This window comes from Salvelinus alpinus, chromosome 15 (assembly GCF_045679555.1).
Source record: "Salvelinus alpinus chromosome 15, SLU_Salpinus.1, whole genome shotgun sequence".
NCBI classification, from domain to species: Eukaryota; Metazoa; Chordata; class Actinopteri; order Salmoniformes; family Salmonidae; genus Salvelinus; species Salvelinus alpinus.
This window is the reverse complement of record NC_092100.1, coordinates 47,436,017-47,454,876: the sequence shown is the minus strand read 5'-3', so window position 1 is coordinate 47,454,876 and position 18,860 is coordinate 47,436,017. Positions and strand designations below refer to the sequence as shown.

At 45.8% G+C, this 18,860-nt stretch overlaps 1 protein-coding gene across 3 annotated transcripts in view; it reads left to right on the top strand.

Moving 5' to 3' along the window:
• Positions 1–18,860, top strand: part of LOC139540199 (thromboxane-A synthase-like) — an 88,802-nt gene that overhangs the window by 58,047 nt on the left and 11,895 nt on the right. For all 3 annotated transcript variants that reach the window (XM_071343812.1, XM_071343813.1, XM_071343814.1), the window contains 4 exons: positions 4,188–4,276; positions 4,513–4,661; positions 4,971–5,098; positions 5,627–5,977. In XM_071343812.1, coding sequence (XP_071199913.1) covers positions 4,188–4,276; positions 4,513–4,661; positions 4,971–5,098; positions 5,627–5,977 — 717 coding nt within the window. The remainder of the gene's footprint in view (positions 1–4,187; positions 4,277–4,512; positions 4,662–4,970; positions 5,099–5,626; positions 5,978–18,860) is intronic.

Here is an 18,860-nt window from a genome sequence, read left to right as displayed (position 1 = left end):
GAATGGCGTTCCCTCTGAACCTCTAAGTGACCCCATAAGGGTTACTACGTTGGATGGAAGCCCTTTGGGATCTGGACTTGTCACTCGTGTCACTACCCCCTTGCGTCTTTCAGTTTCCCAACACCAGGAAGTGATGAACTTTCATCTGACCTCGTGTTTCGAGTTCCCTCTCGTCCTTGGATACCCCTGGCTTCACAGCCATAACCCTCACATCGACTGGTCTGTGGGCACTATCAAGCAGTGGGGTCCTACGTGCCAAGCCACTTGTATCTTCCCAAGTTCCCCGAGTTCCCCTCCCGAGTCTCTAGAATCCATCGACCTGTCCCGAGTTCCCGAGTGTTACCATGACCTCAAACCGGTATTTAGCAAACAGAGGGCCACCAAACTACCACCCCATAGACCTTACGATTGCCCCATCGACCTGTTTCCGGGCACCTGCCCCCCCAGGGGTCGGATCTTTTCCCTATCTCCTCCCGAACGAGCTGCTATGGATACCTACATCAAGGACGCTCTGGCAGCAGGCCTCATGCGTCCATCCACCTCGCCGGCGGGAGCAGGGTTTTTCTTTGTGGCCAAAAAAGACGGGGGATTACGTCCTTGCATCGACTACCGGGGACTTAATGCCATAACCGTCCGTAACCGCTACCCGCTACCCCTTATGGCCACAGCCTTTGAGCTGCTCCAGGAAGCAGTGGTCTTCACTAAGCTTGACCTGCGGAACGCATACCATCTTGTGCGGATCAAACCCGGTGACGAGTGGAAGACCGCTTTCAACACGCCTACTGGTCACTACGAATACTTGGTGATGCCCTTCGGCCTGACCAACGCCCCGGCTGTGTTCCAAGCGCTCATAAACGATGTGCTTAGGGATATGCTTAACATTTTCGTGTTTGTTTACTTGGATGACATCCTCATCTTTTCGAGCTCCCTTCAAGAACACACTAAGCATGTCAGACAAGTGCTCAAACGCCTCCTAGACAGCCATTTGTACGTTAAGCCGGAAAAGTGTGAATTCCATTCCTCTCGAGTACAGTTCCTGGGATTTGTAGTGGAACCCGGTTGAGTCCAGATGGACCCCAAGAAGGTAGGGGCGGTAGCAGATTGGCCCACCCCCAAGTCCGTTAAGGAAGTTCAGCGTTTCCTGGGCTTCACTAACTTCTACCGCAAGTTCATCAAGAACTTCAGCTCGGTGGCAGCCCCTCTCTCAGCTTTAACCAAGGGTGGCAACACAAGGTTTCTGTGGGGAAGAGAAGCTGAGACGGCCTTCCAAGGGCTCAAGCAGCGCATCCTCTCTGCTCCCATCCTGACACTACCGACGGCGGATGAACCTTTTGTGGTGGAGGTAGACGCATCAGAGGTTGGTGTTGGAGCTGTCCTGTCTCAGAGGGGTGAAGACAAGAGGCTTCATCCTTGCGCCTTCTTCTCTCACCGGCTTACCCCGGCCGAGAGGAATTACGATGTGGGGGATCGTGAACTCCTAGCGGTTAAGATGGCATTGAAGGAATGGAGACACTGGCTCGAGGGGGCTTCTCAACCGTTTCAAGTGCTTACGGACCACAAAAATCTGGAGTATATCCAGCAGGCGAAGCGGTTGAACTCCAGACAAGCTCGATGGTCTCTTTTCTTCAGCCGATTCCAGTTTATTCTCACCTATAGACCCGGGTCGAAGAATCTCAAACCGGATGCCTTGTCACGAGTCTACTCTCCTGCCATTCGAGAAGATACTGACATGACTGTTCTTCCTGCCGCTAAGATCGTGGCTCCGATCTCGTGGCAAGTGGAGGATACCGTGAAACAAGCTCAAGCCATCGAACCGGGCCCTGGAGGAGGTCCTGCTAATCGGTTGTTTGTTCCCAAGGCAGCAAGGTCCCAAGTCCTTCTGTGGGGGCACTCCTCTCGCCTCACCTGTCACCCGGGCGTAGGTCGCACCTTGGAGTTCATCCAGCGTAAGTTCTGGTGGCCCACCATAAAAGAAGACGTTGCCACTTTCGTCAAGGCCTGTTCCGTGTGCTGCCAGGGCAAATCTTCTCACCTCCGCCCTCAAGGACTCCTTCACCCTTTATCTATTCCCCACCGACCCTGGTCCCATATCTCGCTGGACTTTATTACTGGCCTTCCTCCGTCCCATGGTAATACTACGATCCTAGTCATCATCGACAGGTTTTCTAAGGCGGCCAGGTTTGTTCCCTTGACCAAATTACCTTCTGCCAAGGAAACAGCTGAGTTGGTGATTAACCATGTGTTCCGAGTCTTTGGCATCCCGCAAGATATGGTTTCCGACAGAGGTCCCCAGTTCGCCTCAAGGTTTTGGAAGGCCTTCTGCCAACTCATAGGGGCCACGGCCAGTTTATCTTCAGGGTACCATCCGGAGTCCAACGGCCAAACTGAGAGGATGAATCAGGAGCTGGAAACCACCCTCAGATGTATGGTTTCCAACAACCCATCCACATGGTCATCCTTCATTGTTTGGGCCGAGTACGCGCACAACACCTTGTGCTCCTCCTCCACTGGTATATCCCCGCACGAGTGTCAGTTTGGCTATGCTCCTCTATTGTTCCCGGACCAGGAGGCAGAAGTCAGAGTGCCTTCAGCCTCGAGGTTCATCAGACGCTGTCGGCTTACGTGGAAGAAGGCCCGTCTTAATCTTCTGCGTTCCTCACAGCAGTACCAACGACAAGCCAACAGACGTCGCCGTCCCGGTCCTACCCTGTACCCCGGCCAGAGAGTATGGCTCTCAACAAAAAACTTACCGCTACGGGTGGAGTCTCGCAAGCTGTCCCAGAGATTCATCGGACCCTTTAAGATTGCCAGGAGAGTCAATCCCGTTACTTTTCGCCTGCACTTACCCAGATCCCTTAAAATCAATCCCACATTTCACATTTCTTTATTAAAACCTGTTGTTTTTTCTCCCCTTATTCCGGCAGGCAGACCTCCCCCTCCGCCCCGTGTCATCGGAGGCCAGTCGGCTTACACCGTCCACCGGATACTGGACTCCCGCCGGGTGCAGCGGTCCTGGCAGTATCTGGTAGACTGGGAAGGCTACGGTCCCGAGGAGCGCTCCTGGGTTCCTGCCAAGGACATACTGGACCCTGACCTCATTCGTCAGTTCAGGGCCCTCCACCCTGAGAAGGCTGGTAGGAACGTCAGGAGCCGTTCCTAGGAGGGGGATTCTGTCAGGTTTTGGCCAGGACTGTTCTGGTTTTTTGTCACTAGATGTCCCCATTGCACCTTTTTTGTACCTTTTGTTTTTCCCTTGCTCTAATTATTGTTTGCACCTGTATGTCGTTCCCTTGTTAGTATTTAATCCCTGTGTGTTCCTCAGTTCCTTGCTCAGTGTTTGTATGTTAGCACCCAGCCCCAGCCCCAGCCCAAGCCTTGTTGTGAACATATATTTTTCTCTTGTTGGATTTTCCAGAGGTTCTCTGGTTTTGTTCTTTTGTATTTTGTATTAGTCTTTTGAGGTTTGTTTTTCCCTTGCTGTTTTTACCACTTTGTGGATTTTCTTTGTATTTTGGAAGATATCTATTTTTTTATTAAACCACCATCTCTAGTACTACTGTGTCTGCCTCATCTTCTGGGTTCTGCCGATTTAGTGACTGTTTCTCGCACCGGGTCCTGACAATAACTCTGTCTGCCCCGGAGAAGTTATGGTAGAGAGTGTTCTTGAGACTCTCTGTCCCGCATTGTAACACAGCAATCACCATGCTCAGAAGAGCTCTTCCCTTAATGAATAAATGAATGAATTAGATATCTGTTTGATCCATCATCATCAGGGTTCTTTTCCCCTTGGTAATGACCTCTGTAATGGCAATGACTTTAATGGGATTTTAATTGATTCAGGTCCTCTCCTTGCCTCAGGGTGTCCTCACACACACACAAACACATACACTTTTCTGAGAGGGGCTGGAGGTGAGGAGAAGAGGAGAGGGCACCACATACACGGTAACAGTATCCCCTCCTGTACTCTACTTATGACCAGGACTGATTCATGCACGTGGACCAACATTCACTTCTGATTCCATCTCGCACATTTGTCAGATGAGTCTTGATTAAAAATGACTGTCAACCCAAGACCTTAGTCGTTGCGCCAAGATATCCAAACGTCTTCACATGGTCCCTAGGTCTTAAGTTAACATTATGTTAGATGAGTATAGAACGTAGATGCTCATGTTTCTGTCTCGGTGCAGATGGGTCCTCTGATCAACATGGCCACGGACACCCTGCTCACCAACCTGAATGGACATGTCGAGTCTGCAGAGAGCTTTGACATTCACAGGTACTGTAACTACAGTAACTTTCCCTCTCATGGGGGTCATTATAAGGATGGTTCATTCATTAGGCTATACAATTGTTATTGTCTATTTTTCCAAACAAACACATTGGGAAATCCAATTCAAACGTCTACAACCAGCGGTAAAACCAGATGTTTGTAATGTATTATCATTGGATAAGGGCTATATAATATCCTCCACATACCGTATTGTGTTGACTGGGTTGGTTCTCTCTCCTCAGGTGTTTTGGCTGTTTCACCATGGACGTGATAGCCAGCGTGGCCTTTGGCACCCAGGTGGACTCTCAGAAGGACCCAGATGACCCATTTGTTCACCACGCCCAGAAGTTCTTCTCTTTCTCCTTCTTCAGACCCATCATGTTCGTCTTCAGTGAGTACTGTGGAGCCCTGCCTTAATCCAACAAACTCATCATAGGCTGAGAAATACTGTCTAGGAAACAGCTGTACTACTAGCAACAATTATCCAAATGAAAGAGAGAAAGATTTTAAAACAACAGTGTTATGTTTTTAACATAATCATACACACTATTTCTCACAATTTACAATATTGGACTCTATATACAGTATATATTACAAGGGGCATGTCCACTTAACATATACTGTACTGCATTCCCTAGATGCTGCCGTAAGTGGACTGACACAGATGGTATTGTGTTGGTTCTTCTCTTGCGTTCTACAGTTGCTTTCCCATTCCTGGCTCCTCTGGCCCGGTTCATCCCCAACAAGGGGAGGGATGAGATGAACAACTTCTTCATCAACTGTATCCAGAAGATCATCAGACAGAGAGATGAGCAGCCTGTTGAAGAGGTACAGTGTGTTACTGAGCTTTCCTGTGAAAACGTCTGCTCCTTTATAAAAGATGGGAATGGTATGAAGGACTCTTTCTCTATCTCTCTCCCTTTCTCTTCTCTGTTCTTGATCTTTGAGTGCGTGTGTGTGTGTGTGTGTGTGTGTGTGTGTGTGTGTGTGTGTGTGTGTGTGTGTGTGTGTGTGTGTGTGTGTGTGTGTGTGTGTGTGTGTGTGTGTGTGTGTGTGTGTGTGTGTGTGTGTGTGTGTGTGTGTGTGTGTGTGTGTGTGTGTGTGTGTGTGTGTGTGTGTGTGTGCGTGCGTGTGCGCTCATGTTTATTTCACCTTTATTTAGACAGGTAAGTCAGTTAAGAACAAATTCCTATTTACAATGATGACCTGTCAAACACATCAATAAACAACACATCAATTAACAACATATTAATTAACAACAAGTGTGTGTGTGTGTGTGTGTGTGTGTGTGTGTGTGTGTGTGTGTGTGTGTGTGTGTGTGTGTGTGTGTGTGTGTGTGTGTGTGTGTGTGTGTAGCGGCGGCGAGACTTCCTGCAGCTGATGCTGGACACGCGCAGCACCAAGGAATGTGTCTCTCTTGAACACTTTGATGTGGTGAACCGTGCTGATGAACTGGCCCACACACACCACTCCGGGGAACAAGAAAATGGCGGCGCCGGCAGCCACGAGTCGCCCGACAGGCGCTCGGTCCAGACCCAGAAGAGCACGATGTCGGAGGATGAGATAGTGGGTCAAGCGTTTGTGTTCTTCCTGGCGGGTTACGAGACCAGTAGCAACACGCTGGCCTTCACCTGCTACCTCCTGGCTCTACACCCAGAGTGTCAGAGCAAACTACAGGCTGAGGTGGATGACTTCTTCACCAGATATGTGAGTATGGGCCTTCCTGTATGCACCTTACGTTCACAATCACCTTCGTTTGTCGTCACAGTATGTGTGCCATGATGGATTATTGAAACTACTAAAATCCTAACCAGATTATGTAAATGGTCCCACACTGATTAGACCTAATCTATGGATTTATGGGAATACTGATATGGATCTGTTGGTCACAGATACAACTGTTGGTCACAGATACAACATCTGTTGGTCACAGATACAACAGATCAGGCTGTTGATTGTGGCATGTGAAATATTGTCCCAATCCTCTTCGATGGCTGTGCGAAGTTGCTTTATATTGGCAGGAACTGGAACACGCTGTTGTATACACGACGATCCAGAGCATCCCAAACAGGCTCAATGGGTGACATGCAGGCCATGGAAGAACTGGGACATTTTCAGCTTCCAGGATTTTGTACTGATCCTTGCAACATGGGGCCGTGCATTGCAGTGGTTGCTCAACTAAAAGTTTTGAAATTACTGTATGCTGCGGGATTTAGAGGTAATTTGTGGTTTAGTACGGTACCCTGCATCACTGCGTCACTGCTCCAGACCAGCGTAAGGGGGACCTAGAGCACTGATTATGCTTACTGGAAAATACTCTTTCAAAATGAATGGAAAAGGCAAGTGGAAGGGGGAAAGACGGCATTCAGAGGTCAAGACAGCGCTGCTCTGAGACAAGCACCGGGACTGGTCTTGATAAGTAATGAGATTTTATATTCACGGAATCTCCTTTTGGGTATTGGCTAGACTACAATTAGTGTGTTGAAATGTTAGGGTTATTTTGCTCTTACTGTAGTACTGTAGCCTACTCCTGAACGGTCACGTTGTACAGCGCCATTATGGGCTATTAACAGGACAATAGACTCTTGCCAAGAAGGAGGGTAAGGGGAGAATTGTATCGTCAAATGTATTTCTTAGTTAGGTTGGCTGTTTCACAACCGGCCGTGATTGGGAGGCCCATTGGGCGGCGCACAATTGGCCCAGCGTCGTCCAGGTTTGACCGGTGTAGGCGGTCATTGTAAATAAGAATTTGTTCTTAACTGACATGCCTAGTTTAATAAAGGTCACATTGTACAACTCCATATTTTCCTAACAGAAACCCTGAGGGTTTAGTTTTTAGTTTTTCTTGGAATAGAAACACCATAATATTAATCAAATGAATTAAGCTACATTTCTTAAAATCAATCCCATATACTTCTTACAAAAAAAGGTTTTAAATTCTCTAGTACAGCCAATAACTTTAGCTTATTTGAAAATGAAATCATCTCCAATATATCATAATTGTTTAAGCAAAGTGATTATTATTATTATTAACCCTGAATTATATTTATATAAAAGCCCCTTAGATATTCTCACAGACCAGTTTTGCCCTAACTAAAAATGCCCCTTAGATATGAATTTAGAATCCGCCAATCCTCTAAATTGAATTATTGGTCGGAGAGTCACGTCATTGAAAAAAATATTTGTACATATACTGTAGGCCTACCGTAGGCGACATGAGTCTCACTAGTGTTGAGTAATGTGCTGTTAATTAGATCTATTACTGTACAAGGACATTTTATGGATCTGACAGTATTTTCATTTAGAGATTCTGGTAAAGAAATGTGTGTGTAGAGGGGTAACTTTCTTCACCAGTTCTCTTACCATTTTGTACAATTGTGTGATTAGCCTACCAGTTGGTGTAACTGTAATGTTAATCTTGAGAGGAACTTTGCTCTTCACTATCACAATATTAAAAAACATTCAAATGCATTCATGAATTAAATCGCTTTAGTCAACACATATATTACCGTAGAATACGGTTGCAGGACGGAGGGCCATCTAACAAGTGCAGATCAGAGGGCCATCAACCGAAACAGACCAATGAAGCAGACCAAACCCCTGGGGGTTTCATTTTTTGTTTTTCTTGGAATAGAAACACCATAATATTCCTCAAATGAATGAAGCTACATTTCGTGAAATCAATCCCATATACTATGTTCTTACAAAAAAAGGTTTTAAATTCTCTAGTACAGCCAATATTGAAGAATGCTTTTCAAAGATGCCCTCTGGTGGTCAAACTAGCACTAACTAGCATTAGTGGCAACAATGGCTGACAATGAAATAAGGTGCCATAGAATTCTGTGCTGCAGTATGACGCAACTTTTACAGGAAGAACCACTGTATCATGCTGAAACATGAGGTGATGGCGGTGGATGAATGGCACAACAATGGGCCTCAGGATCTCGTCACGGTATCTCTATACATTCAAATTGCCATCGATAAAATACAATTGTGTTCGTTGTCCATGGCTTAAGCCTGCCCATAACATAACCCCAACGCCACCATGGGACTGTCACACCCTGATCTGTTTCACCTGTCCTTGTGATTGTCTCCACCCCCCTCCAGGTGTCACCGATCTTCCCTATTACCCTCAGTGTATTTATACCTGTGTTCTCTGTTTGTCTGTTGCCAGTTTGTCTTGTCTTGCCAAGTCAACCAGCGTTTTTCCAAGCTCCTGTTTTTCCTAGTCTCTCTTTTTGAGTCCTCCCGGTTCTGACCTTTTGCCTACCATGACACTGAGCCCGCCTGCCTGACCATTCTGCCTGCCCCTGACCTCGAGCCTGCCTGCCCCCCTGTACTGTTTGGACTCTGACCTGGTTATGATCTCTTGCCTGTCCTCGACCTGCCTCTCGCCGGCCCCTCGTTGTTCAATTAATATCAGAGACTCGAACCATCTGCCTCCTGTGTCTGCATCTGGGTCTCACCTTGTGTCGTTATAGGGACACTCTGTTCACAATGTTGACATCAGCAAACCGCTTACCCACACGATGCCATGCACGCTGTCTGCCATCTGCCCGGTACAGTTGAAACCGGGATTCATCCGTGAAGACCACACTTCTCCAACGTGCCAGCGGTCATCGAAGGTCAGCATTTGCCCACTGAAGTTGGTTATGACACCGAACTGCAGTCAGACCCTGGTGAGGACGACAAGCACGCAGATCAGCTTCCCTGAGACGGTTTCTTCGGTTGTGCAAACCCACAGTTTCATCAGCTGTCCAGGTGGATGATCTCAGACGATCCCGCAGGTGAAGACGCCAGATGTGGAGGTCCTGGGCTGGGTTTGTGGTTGTAAGGCCGGTATTACGTACTACAACATTCTCTGGCAACAGCTCTGGTGGACATTCCTGCAGTCAGTATGCCAATTGCACGCTCCTTCAAAACTTGAGACATTTGTGACATTGTGTTGTGTGAAAAAACTGCACATTTTGGAGTGGCCTTTTATTGTCCCCAGCACAAGGTGCACCTGTGTAATGATAATGCTGTTTAATCAGCTTCTTGATATGTCACACTTGTCAGGCGGATGGACTTTCTTGGCAAGGAGAAATGCTCACCAACAGGGATGCACAATAAACCAATTTGTGCATAAATTTTTTGAGAAATAAGCTTTTTGTGGATATGGGATATTTTATTTCATGGAACCAACACTTTACATGTTGCGTTTATATTTTTGTTTAGCTCAGAAAACGTGGTAATTTAAGTACAATGACCATAATCCGTGTTTCTTTTACACCTGCTAGGTTAATGTGGGGCAGACAGAGAGAAAGAAGAGACAGAACAATACAAGATCGAGAGGGATAGAGCAGTTGATAGTTTGTATTTAGCAGTCAATAAAGTATGCCTTATTTACATCGAATAACTAGTAAAATAGTGATTTTGTCAGACAGCATAGGCAGCAGCTCTATAGAGATGAGATGATGACTTGGAATGAACAACTGAAATATTTTATTAAAGTAAAATGAATAAATTATGATTAATAAGTGATAAGCAGTAATGGGTAGTCACTACCATCATGGGACTTTGATTAATTGTTTTATTCTGTGTTGTTACAGCATTCAACCCACATAATGCAGAGGTCATTTAATGTAAAAAGCAAATAAATCTAAACCCGAAAATGATAACTGTGATCATTTTTTCATAATCAAACCGTAACTGAACCAACCTCAAAAAGCACTAATCGCTCAGCACTACTTCCTGCATTAACAATAGAAATGGAATTGACTGCAACTCTGTAAACAGGGGATTCAGCATGACCCAGTCCCATATAAACTCCACCTCAACTGTAAGAAGTCCATCTCTGCTGCAGGCCAGTCTGCCACGCTGCAGACCAGCTGTGGTGATGAGTGTGAAAGACAGACAGTGATCGGACCTGGCTGGAACAAAAATAAATCAGAGAGACTGGATTGGATAGGGGGGTGGGGGACAAAGAGGGAGGGGTGGGTTGGCATTTTTCAGATTGAGGATTTTCAATCTGTTTCTCCGGGGTCACAACAGCCTGCGGTTTGACGTGCGCTGCCACTCTATTGCGAGATAAAAACCCAGACAACAGCCAATATTTTGCTGCATTCATTTTGGATGAAAACCTATCTTTGTCTGGTAGATGAAGCCGGGGGTTGCAGGACAACAGGGGCAGTCGGAAATCCTGCGCACGGCTCTGGCGCTCCATGTCCTTTCCAACCACCCTGTGCAATAAAAACACACCAAAAAACGCTCCATATTCGCTCCATTCATTAATTTAAGCAACACCCATCTGTTTTTGTGACTACCTGGACCTACCATTTGGTTTTGAATTATTGACACCAAACCATATGATTTGAATGAAAAGTATTTTAATAAACATGAAAAGGTGAATGCAAGAAGTGCTCATCATTTCAAATAGGCCACATGTCATATTAAACAGCATATAAACACTGTAAATAGGTCAGGAGCCAGACAGGGACCCTAAAATGAATTATTTAGGCTTTATTATTTCAATTATTTCAAGGCTATAGCTTACAAAGAAATACATTGTGAAGCATTTGCGAGTGCGCCACAAATCAAATCAAATCAAAGTGTATTTGTCACGTGCACCGAATACAACAGGTGTAGACCTTACAGTGAAATGCTTACTTACAGGCTCTAACCAATAGTGCGAAAAAAAGGTGTGTGTGTGTGTGTGTGTGTGTGTGTGTGTGTGTGTGTGTGTGTGTGTGTGTGTGTGTGTGTGTGTGTGTGTGTGTGTGTGTGTGTGTGTGTGTGTGTGTGTGTGTGTGTGTGTGTGTGTGTGTGTGGGTAAGTAAAGAAATAAAACAACAGTTAAAAGACATTTGAAAATAACAGTTGCAAGGCTATATACAGACACCAGTTAGTCAGGCTTATTGAGGTAGTATGTACATGTAGATATGGTTAAAGTGACTATGCATATATGATGAACAGAGAGTAGCAGTATTGTAAAAAGAGGGGTTGGTCGGTGGTGGGACACAATGCCAATAGCCCGGTTAGCCAATGTGCGGGAGCACTGGTTGGTCGGGCCAATTGAGGTAGTATGTACATGAATGTATAATTAAAGTGATTATGCATATATTATAAACAGAGAGTATAGGCTGGTAGGGCTGGTAGGGACATAAAGCAACATTTTGTTGTATTAAATCATTATAGTCTATAAATGGCTTACATAGAATTAAATACAAATTAAACGTAAAATGCCTTATTTTAGAAACACGAGTTTGGCCAGTCTGTGGGTTCAGGCTCATGCGATGGTGCCTGGAGAGCAGATCAGCAGCGGAGAATATCCTCTCCACACCTGCACAGCCACTGGGGATGATAAACACCCTTTATGCCACTCTTGCTGGCTGGGCAGGGATGCATTTTGTTCTCTATAGGTAGGCCTGAAGGTTTTTAGGCAAAATAACCCAATCAAAACGAAAAGCTCCTTGAAAGAGGGAATATGCCAGGCCTATTGGACCAAAATCAGTGATGGCCTATTGTATAGATAATAGAACAAAAATGAATGAAACTTTTCAGAGATCTGATTTTTAGTTTATAAATACTTTGCTACAATGACACACTTAAGTTATCTACCCACCTCGTTCCTTTCTTTTAGCATGTGCACATAGTAATAAGTATGCCATCATGCTTTCGGGATACCTGTCTTTTCAGATTCCACAATGATTATTTAGTTGTGGATATTACATCACTGCACTCCCTCTCTTGCTATTGGTCCTCATCTTTGTAAGTCTCCTTGATTTAGCACCTGTGTGTTTTATCAGTTTCTTTATGAAAATATTTAGCTAAAGCAAGGGCCTATAGATAGCAGAACACAAGTAGACTACAAATGCATGCTGGGACGGGCATGCCCTGATCTCGTGAAGTGAGCGCTACTGGAGTGAAATTGGAGCGGGCGAGAAGGCCGACGCTCCAGCCTTTTGGAATCTCACTCAGCCTCCAGTCAATTAGGAACGCTCCTCACTCCAGCTCCGCTCTGCTCACATACTCTGCCGCATACACACATACATACACACATACACACATACACACACACATACACATACATACATACACACATACATACATACACACATACACACACACATACACATAGAAACAAGGAGATTCAGAGGTTGCTTATTGGTTGTTTCATTTCACTCTGCATCTCTTCTGTCTATGAGTCTCACAAGAAGCTCCAGCGTCTGTGTCTTCCGGCCTTAACAAAGTGCCCCATTAAATAACCACCCCTGCTGCTGTCACAGCCACGATCAACTCTGCAGCTCTAATATGGAACACATAAACAGTTAGACGGGGAGTGGAGGCTCTTACAAGGCCATGTGTGCTTCGAAAATGGCACCCTATGTCCTAGGGTCCATAGGACCGTGGTCAAAGTAGTGCACTATATAGAGGATAGGGTGCAATTTCAGACGCAGCCATGACCTTGTTAGATCCTCTACTCCCCCATCTCCTTCTGCATCTTAATACCCGGACCAAGGCCTGAACAGCGGAGAACAGAGTGGAGCAGGCAGCAGAGCGGAAGACAGGATCAAACGCACACAGAGGAGGAGATCTCTGTGACTGGAGCATCTGGAGTCAGACACTCTTTCATCTCATCTTCCCTCGTTCGGGACCGCGCCGATACGCTGCTCTTTAATGCTTAATCCTTCAACTCACAAGGGAAGAAGTGTCTCCAGAGAGAGCTCGCAGTGTAAACCAACTGACTCTGCCCGTTCTGCTTCCTGTGATTTACTTCCTGATCAAAATGTATCAGTGCAAATATAACAGTGCTCACTTCCTCACTGTTTACATTTTTTTTTGTATCTTCTTGGTGTTGGAGTCAATCTGATGTGATATACAGCATATTTGTTTATTATCTCAATGCCTTTTTTCTGCAGTGGACTTTTATCCATTCATACTCTGACTTGCCTCTGAAATAGAGCACTGTTATTGGACGTTGTGAATAGAAGCCTACTGAGCAGCCTGTAACATTAGATGTTGTTACAAGGCACCGCAACAAGATCTGGTATTTACTGTTATATAATGAAGGAGATGAGATGAAGAATATTGTCTGCTGATTGGACTGGATATAATTTGTCCTAATGGTAGTTTTAATGATAGGCAACACCACTGATAACTGTTGTCAACACTACTCTGCATTGCAGCATTTTGAAAGTCCCCAGATATTGTATAAGACCCTGGACTCTAGACTTAACCCACCTACCTCAAAATATGACTCTGTCCTGAACCTTTCTAAGGAGTCTGAATGGGATATGTCAGTAGTAGGTTTTCAGAAAACTCTCCCCCCAAAAAACAAAGACTAATGTTAGGTAGGACATTCCCTGTAGAGTGCTAGCGAGCTGTATGCCTAGCTTGCTGGTGAGGGCCATTGGTGATTTCAACAGTCTGAGCGAATTTTCGAGTCTTTGACGCAGGGAACTTCATTGGATACACACAGCAATGCCTGTGTACATAAACGTGTTTATACACTCTTAGAAAAAAGGGTTATTCTGCTGTCCCCATAGGAAAACCCTTTTTGGTTCCAGGTAGAACCCTTTTGGGTTCCGTGTAGAACCCTCTGTAGAAAGGGAATAGGGTGTCTGGAACCAAAAAGGTTCTACCTGCAACCAAAAAGGGTTCTTCAAAGGGTTCTCCTATGGGGACAGGCAAAGAACCCAAAGAAGGTTATCTTTTGTTCTTTTTGTCTAAGAGTGTAGGCCAGCTGGGTGGCCATTTTATCAGACGTCTGGCTGCTGACTGGGTCGTTCTTTCTCTCTGCTCCTGCAGGGCTGCTTTTGTCTTCCCTGTAAAACATTTTAAAAATCTGAAATGGTGGCTTTATTCACAAGATCTGTATCTTTCATCTGGTGTCTTGGACTTGTGATTTAATGATATTTAGATGCTACTATCTACTTGTGAAGCTATGCTAGCTATGCTAATCAGTGTGTGGGGGGTGGGGGGTGATCCCGGACCCGGGTTGGTGACAGCATTCCAGCTGTTTTGACCAGCTAATGAATGTTCCTCTCTCTCTCTCTACCGCTGTGTCGATGTCCATAGGGGGTCCTCTCATTAATTTGCAATTCTTATCTCCCTAAATAACAGAATGAGTTGAAGCAAGGCCTATAATGACTCATGCAGAAGATGTTAAGACGGAAAAAGGGGAGAGACCGGCACTTCTTAAATGACATGTTTCAGCCTGAGCAGCCCCTGCTGTGTTATGCTGCTCCCACACTGTCTGTCTGTTGGCAGAGTGCTTCAGGGAGGGGGGAGAGGGGATTAGAGGGAGAGAGGAACAGAGAGAGAGAGAGAGAGAGAGAGAGAGAGAGAGAGAGAGAGAGAGAGAGAGAGAGAGAGAGAGAGAGAGAGAGAGAGAGAGAGAGAGAGAGAGAGAGAGAGAGAGAGAGAGAGAGAGAGAGAGAGAGAGAGAGAGAGAGAGAGAGAGAGAGAGAGAGAGAGAGAGAGAGAGAGAGAGAGAGAGAGAGAGAGAGAGAGAGAGGATTGAGTGTGCAAAGAGAGGGTACAGGGTTCATTGTGGAGATGGAGGAGAAAGAGAGAGAGAGGGTACAGGGTTCAGTGTTTACTATAGCAGTACAATAGAGAGCTTGTCATCTATTGTTTAAGTTACAGATAAAAGGTTATACGTTCTGGAGCTAGTCTCTATAGATGTTGCAGAGGTAAGGGCTGCCTGCCATAAAGAAGTGAGAGCTGCTGTAAGCCTATGGCACGATGCCAGGCCTGGCAGGGGGAGCAGGAGGCTTTGGGCTTTCTCTGAACCTCTGCCCACAGCTCAGGTCAAAGGTCAAAACATCACTCATGCTGAAATGTGAACTCATTTGGCACAAACTCTATTGTGCATCTCTCAGACATAGGCTACAGGCCGGTTTTTGAGAGGTTATTCTTCATAACGAGCAGGGAGAGAAACCACAAGAAAGAGACAGAGAAACTGTGAGAGAGACACAGAGACACAGAGAGAGAGTTGCCAATGCTCCTGCACACACAGCACACAGTAGGGTTGTATTCATTGGTGCACACCTTTGCAACAGAAAATGAAAACAAGCGTTTCTTATTGGACAAGTACTAGGTAGTCCCTCCTCAATACAGCCTGTTTTCTTCTGTTAACCTCAGGGTTCCCAAGGCGTTCTGAACTACATGATAAACAATGCATCGTATGGTTCCTATAACCCCTACTTATGTCGCTCATCTTATTGCCCCATTTTCATTTATTGGTGATGTTAAACATATGTATCCAGCCCGACAACAGAGAAACTCATTCTGAGAAATTCTATCTAATTCTTTAGTTGCGCACGAAAATAAAATCGTCATCCCTCAGAAATGATATAACCTGATATTGACACATGATCGTCACAAGGCTATGAGAACAACCCTGGGGGCAGTCAAAGCAGCAGTGATCCAATTTGATCTGTTTGCGGTTCCAAGGCTGCGCCCACATAAATGTATGGCTTTCCGAATGTGAAATCATTAGTACTCTCTCTAACACAGTCAGGGGTCTTACAGTGCCTGTGAACTACAGTATACTGATAATACGTTCCCTTTTGGTAGATTCCATCCATATACCACCAACTGTGCTGTAGATGCAACGATCTGAACATCCTCAGTGCACTTGGTCATGTTTTATGGCAAGTTTCATATTTAGAGAATATAACAGAGTAACTTTATTTATTGATATTGAGTGCCCAAGAAAGTGGTCTCCCTTCATTGAGCTGCAGACAAAGTCCATGTTCCTGTTCTGGTCCAAGGTCTGTGAATCCAGGCTACAGCATTCTATTTGGGGGCTGATCCTGTGATCTCTACAGGGCTTTTTCACCAGTTCATTCCAGTAAGGCAGCAGCAGCTGGTATTTCTGCTCTCTCCTATCATCCACCGCTCTTCGCAGCTTTTCTATTCTCTTTTCAATAGACTGGATGAAATGAGGACCGGGCTGTGTGAACATCTCTCCTTCCTTTCCTCTCTCCCTCCCTCCTTAACATCCTTCCCTTCCCGTGGGGCATTGTTCAGATGATCCTGAAAAGCCACTGTCCTCTTGATTACTTGAGGAGGAGGAGGGGGGGGGGGGTTGAGGAGGAACGGAGGTATGGAGAAGGAGAGACAGAGGGATTTGAGTAGGGCCGCATAGAGCCTCTCATCTCCATCACTAAGACTCCCTGACCCTGAAACCTGACCTCGCACTAGTAGAGAGAGAAGGAATGAGGGAGAGAGGGATGAAAGAAGATAGGGGGGGAAGTAGTGAGAGAGAGAGAGAGAGGGAGAAGGAGGTCAGAAAAGTATTTATATTTAGAGCAAGGAAATGGTTAAAGGGAAGGTGGGGGTGGAGAAAGAACGAGAGAAGGATAGGGAGAATCAGTTTGAAAGACGGAGCGAGGTAAATCACCACCTTCCGGAGACACCTGAAACCCCACCTCTTTAAGGAATACCTAGGATAGGATAAAGTAATCCTCCTAACCCCCCCCTCCCCCTTAAAAGAGTTAGATGCACTATTGTAAAGTGGTTGTTCCACTGGATATCATAAGGTGAATGCACCAATTTGTAAGTCGCTCTGGATAAGAGCGTCTGCTAAATGACTTAAATGTAAATGTAAAATGTAAATGTAAAAGGAAATGCTGATATGAATCTGAACCTTCAGATTTCTGAATCACCTTGTGTTGAATGCTTGTTGCACACAGTGTTGATTGAAGGAGGGCTGGTTGTGTGTGAAGATGCAGGTGGTAATAGATATAGAGGACCAGTATAGATTTAGAGGATTGAAGATGGTGTGTGTGTGTCTGTATGCATGCATCCATGCGAGCTATCACATTTGTGTGTGTGTGTGTGTGTCTGTATCTGCGCGTGCATGTGTGCGACAGGACTGTCCCTGCAGTCACGTTTCTCTGTGCTCGCTGATCAGCAATGTCTGTCACGTCACCGGGAAAAGACAACAGAGGGAGAAAGCGAGGGAGAAAGCGAGGGAGAAAGCAAGAGAGACAGAGAGGGAAACAGAGGGCGACAGAGAGGGAAACAGAGAGGGAAACAGAGAGGGAGAAAGTGAGGGAGAAAGTGAGGGAGAAAGAGCGGGAGCCCGAGAGGGAGACCGAGAGGGAGACCGAGAGGGAGACAGAGAAGGAGACCGAGAGGGAGACAGAGAGGGAGACAGAGAGGGAGACAGAGAGGGAGACAGAGAGGGAGACAGAGAGGGAGAAAGAGAGGGAGACAGAGAGGGAGACCGAGAGGGAGACAGAGAGGGAGACAGAGAGGGAGACACAGAGGGAGACAGAGAGGGAGACAGAGAGGGAGACAGAGAGGGAGACAGAGAGGGAGACAGAGAGGGAGACAGAGAAGGAGACCGAGAGGGAGACAGAGAGGGAGACAGAGAGGGAGACAGAGAGGGAGACAGAGAGGGAGACAGAGAAGGAGACAGAGATGGAGACAGAGATGGAGACAGAGATGGAGACAGAGAGGGAGACAGAGAGGGAGACAGAGAAGGAGACCGAGAGGGAGACAGAGAGGGAGAAAGAGAGGGAGACAGAGATGGAGACAGAGAGGGAGACAGAGAAGGAGAGGCGCATGCCCCCATGAAAGAGGGTGGATTGAGAGCTCAGGCTGATCCTTGAGAAAGGCTGGGGCTTAATATCTTCCCCAGCCAGTCAGTCATCCTGCAGGCTCCTGGCTCTGTCTCCCTCTCTGTCTCCCTCTCTGTCTCCCTCTCGTGTGTGTTCTACAGGGGCCAACCACGGGTCTCAGTAATGACGTCTGGCCCCGTCCCATAGGGTCATCGCTATTGAATCTCTACTGAATCTCTATTGAATCTCTACTGAATCTCTATTGAATCTCTACTGAATCTCTATAGAATCATTCATGCCCACATAATTCTCCCCCTGACGGCTTTGCACAGGGAAGGGCAACAATCTCGCTGAGTCCCCGTGATACATTGAGTAAACAGCCATTGATAACATATTTGTGTCCTGTCTAAGAGTTGTCTGAATATCTGTTTTTGAAATGTGGCCTGCTGCGTAGTTACGGTATGTCATGGAGGATGGGAAAGGGTTTAGCATCCATGTAAAGGGATTTTGAAAAGCGTTCCCTTGTTTATTGCTGGGTGTATACAGTATATACAGTTGAAGTCGGAAGTTTACGTACACTTAGGTTGGAGTCATTAAAACTCGTTTTTCAACCACTCCACACATTTCTTGTTCACAAACTATAGTTTTGGCAAGTCGGTTAGGACATCTACTTTGTGCATGACACAAGTCATTTTTCCAACAATTGTTTACAGACAGATTATTTCACTTATAATTCACTGTATCACAATTGCAGTGGGTCAGAAGTTTACATACACTAAGTTGACTGTGTCTTTAAACAGCTTGGAAAATTCCAGAAAATGATGTCATGGCTTTAGAAGCTTCTGATAGGCTAATTGACATCATTTGAGTCAATTGGAGGTGTACCTGTGGATGTATTTCAAGGCCTACCTTCAAACTCAGTGCCTCTTTGCTTGACATCATGGGAACATCAAAAGAAATCATTTAAACTGAGTTTAAATGTATTTGGCTAAGGTGTATGTAAACTTCCGACTTCAACTGTAGTTAGTATAGAC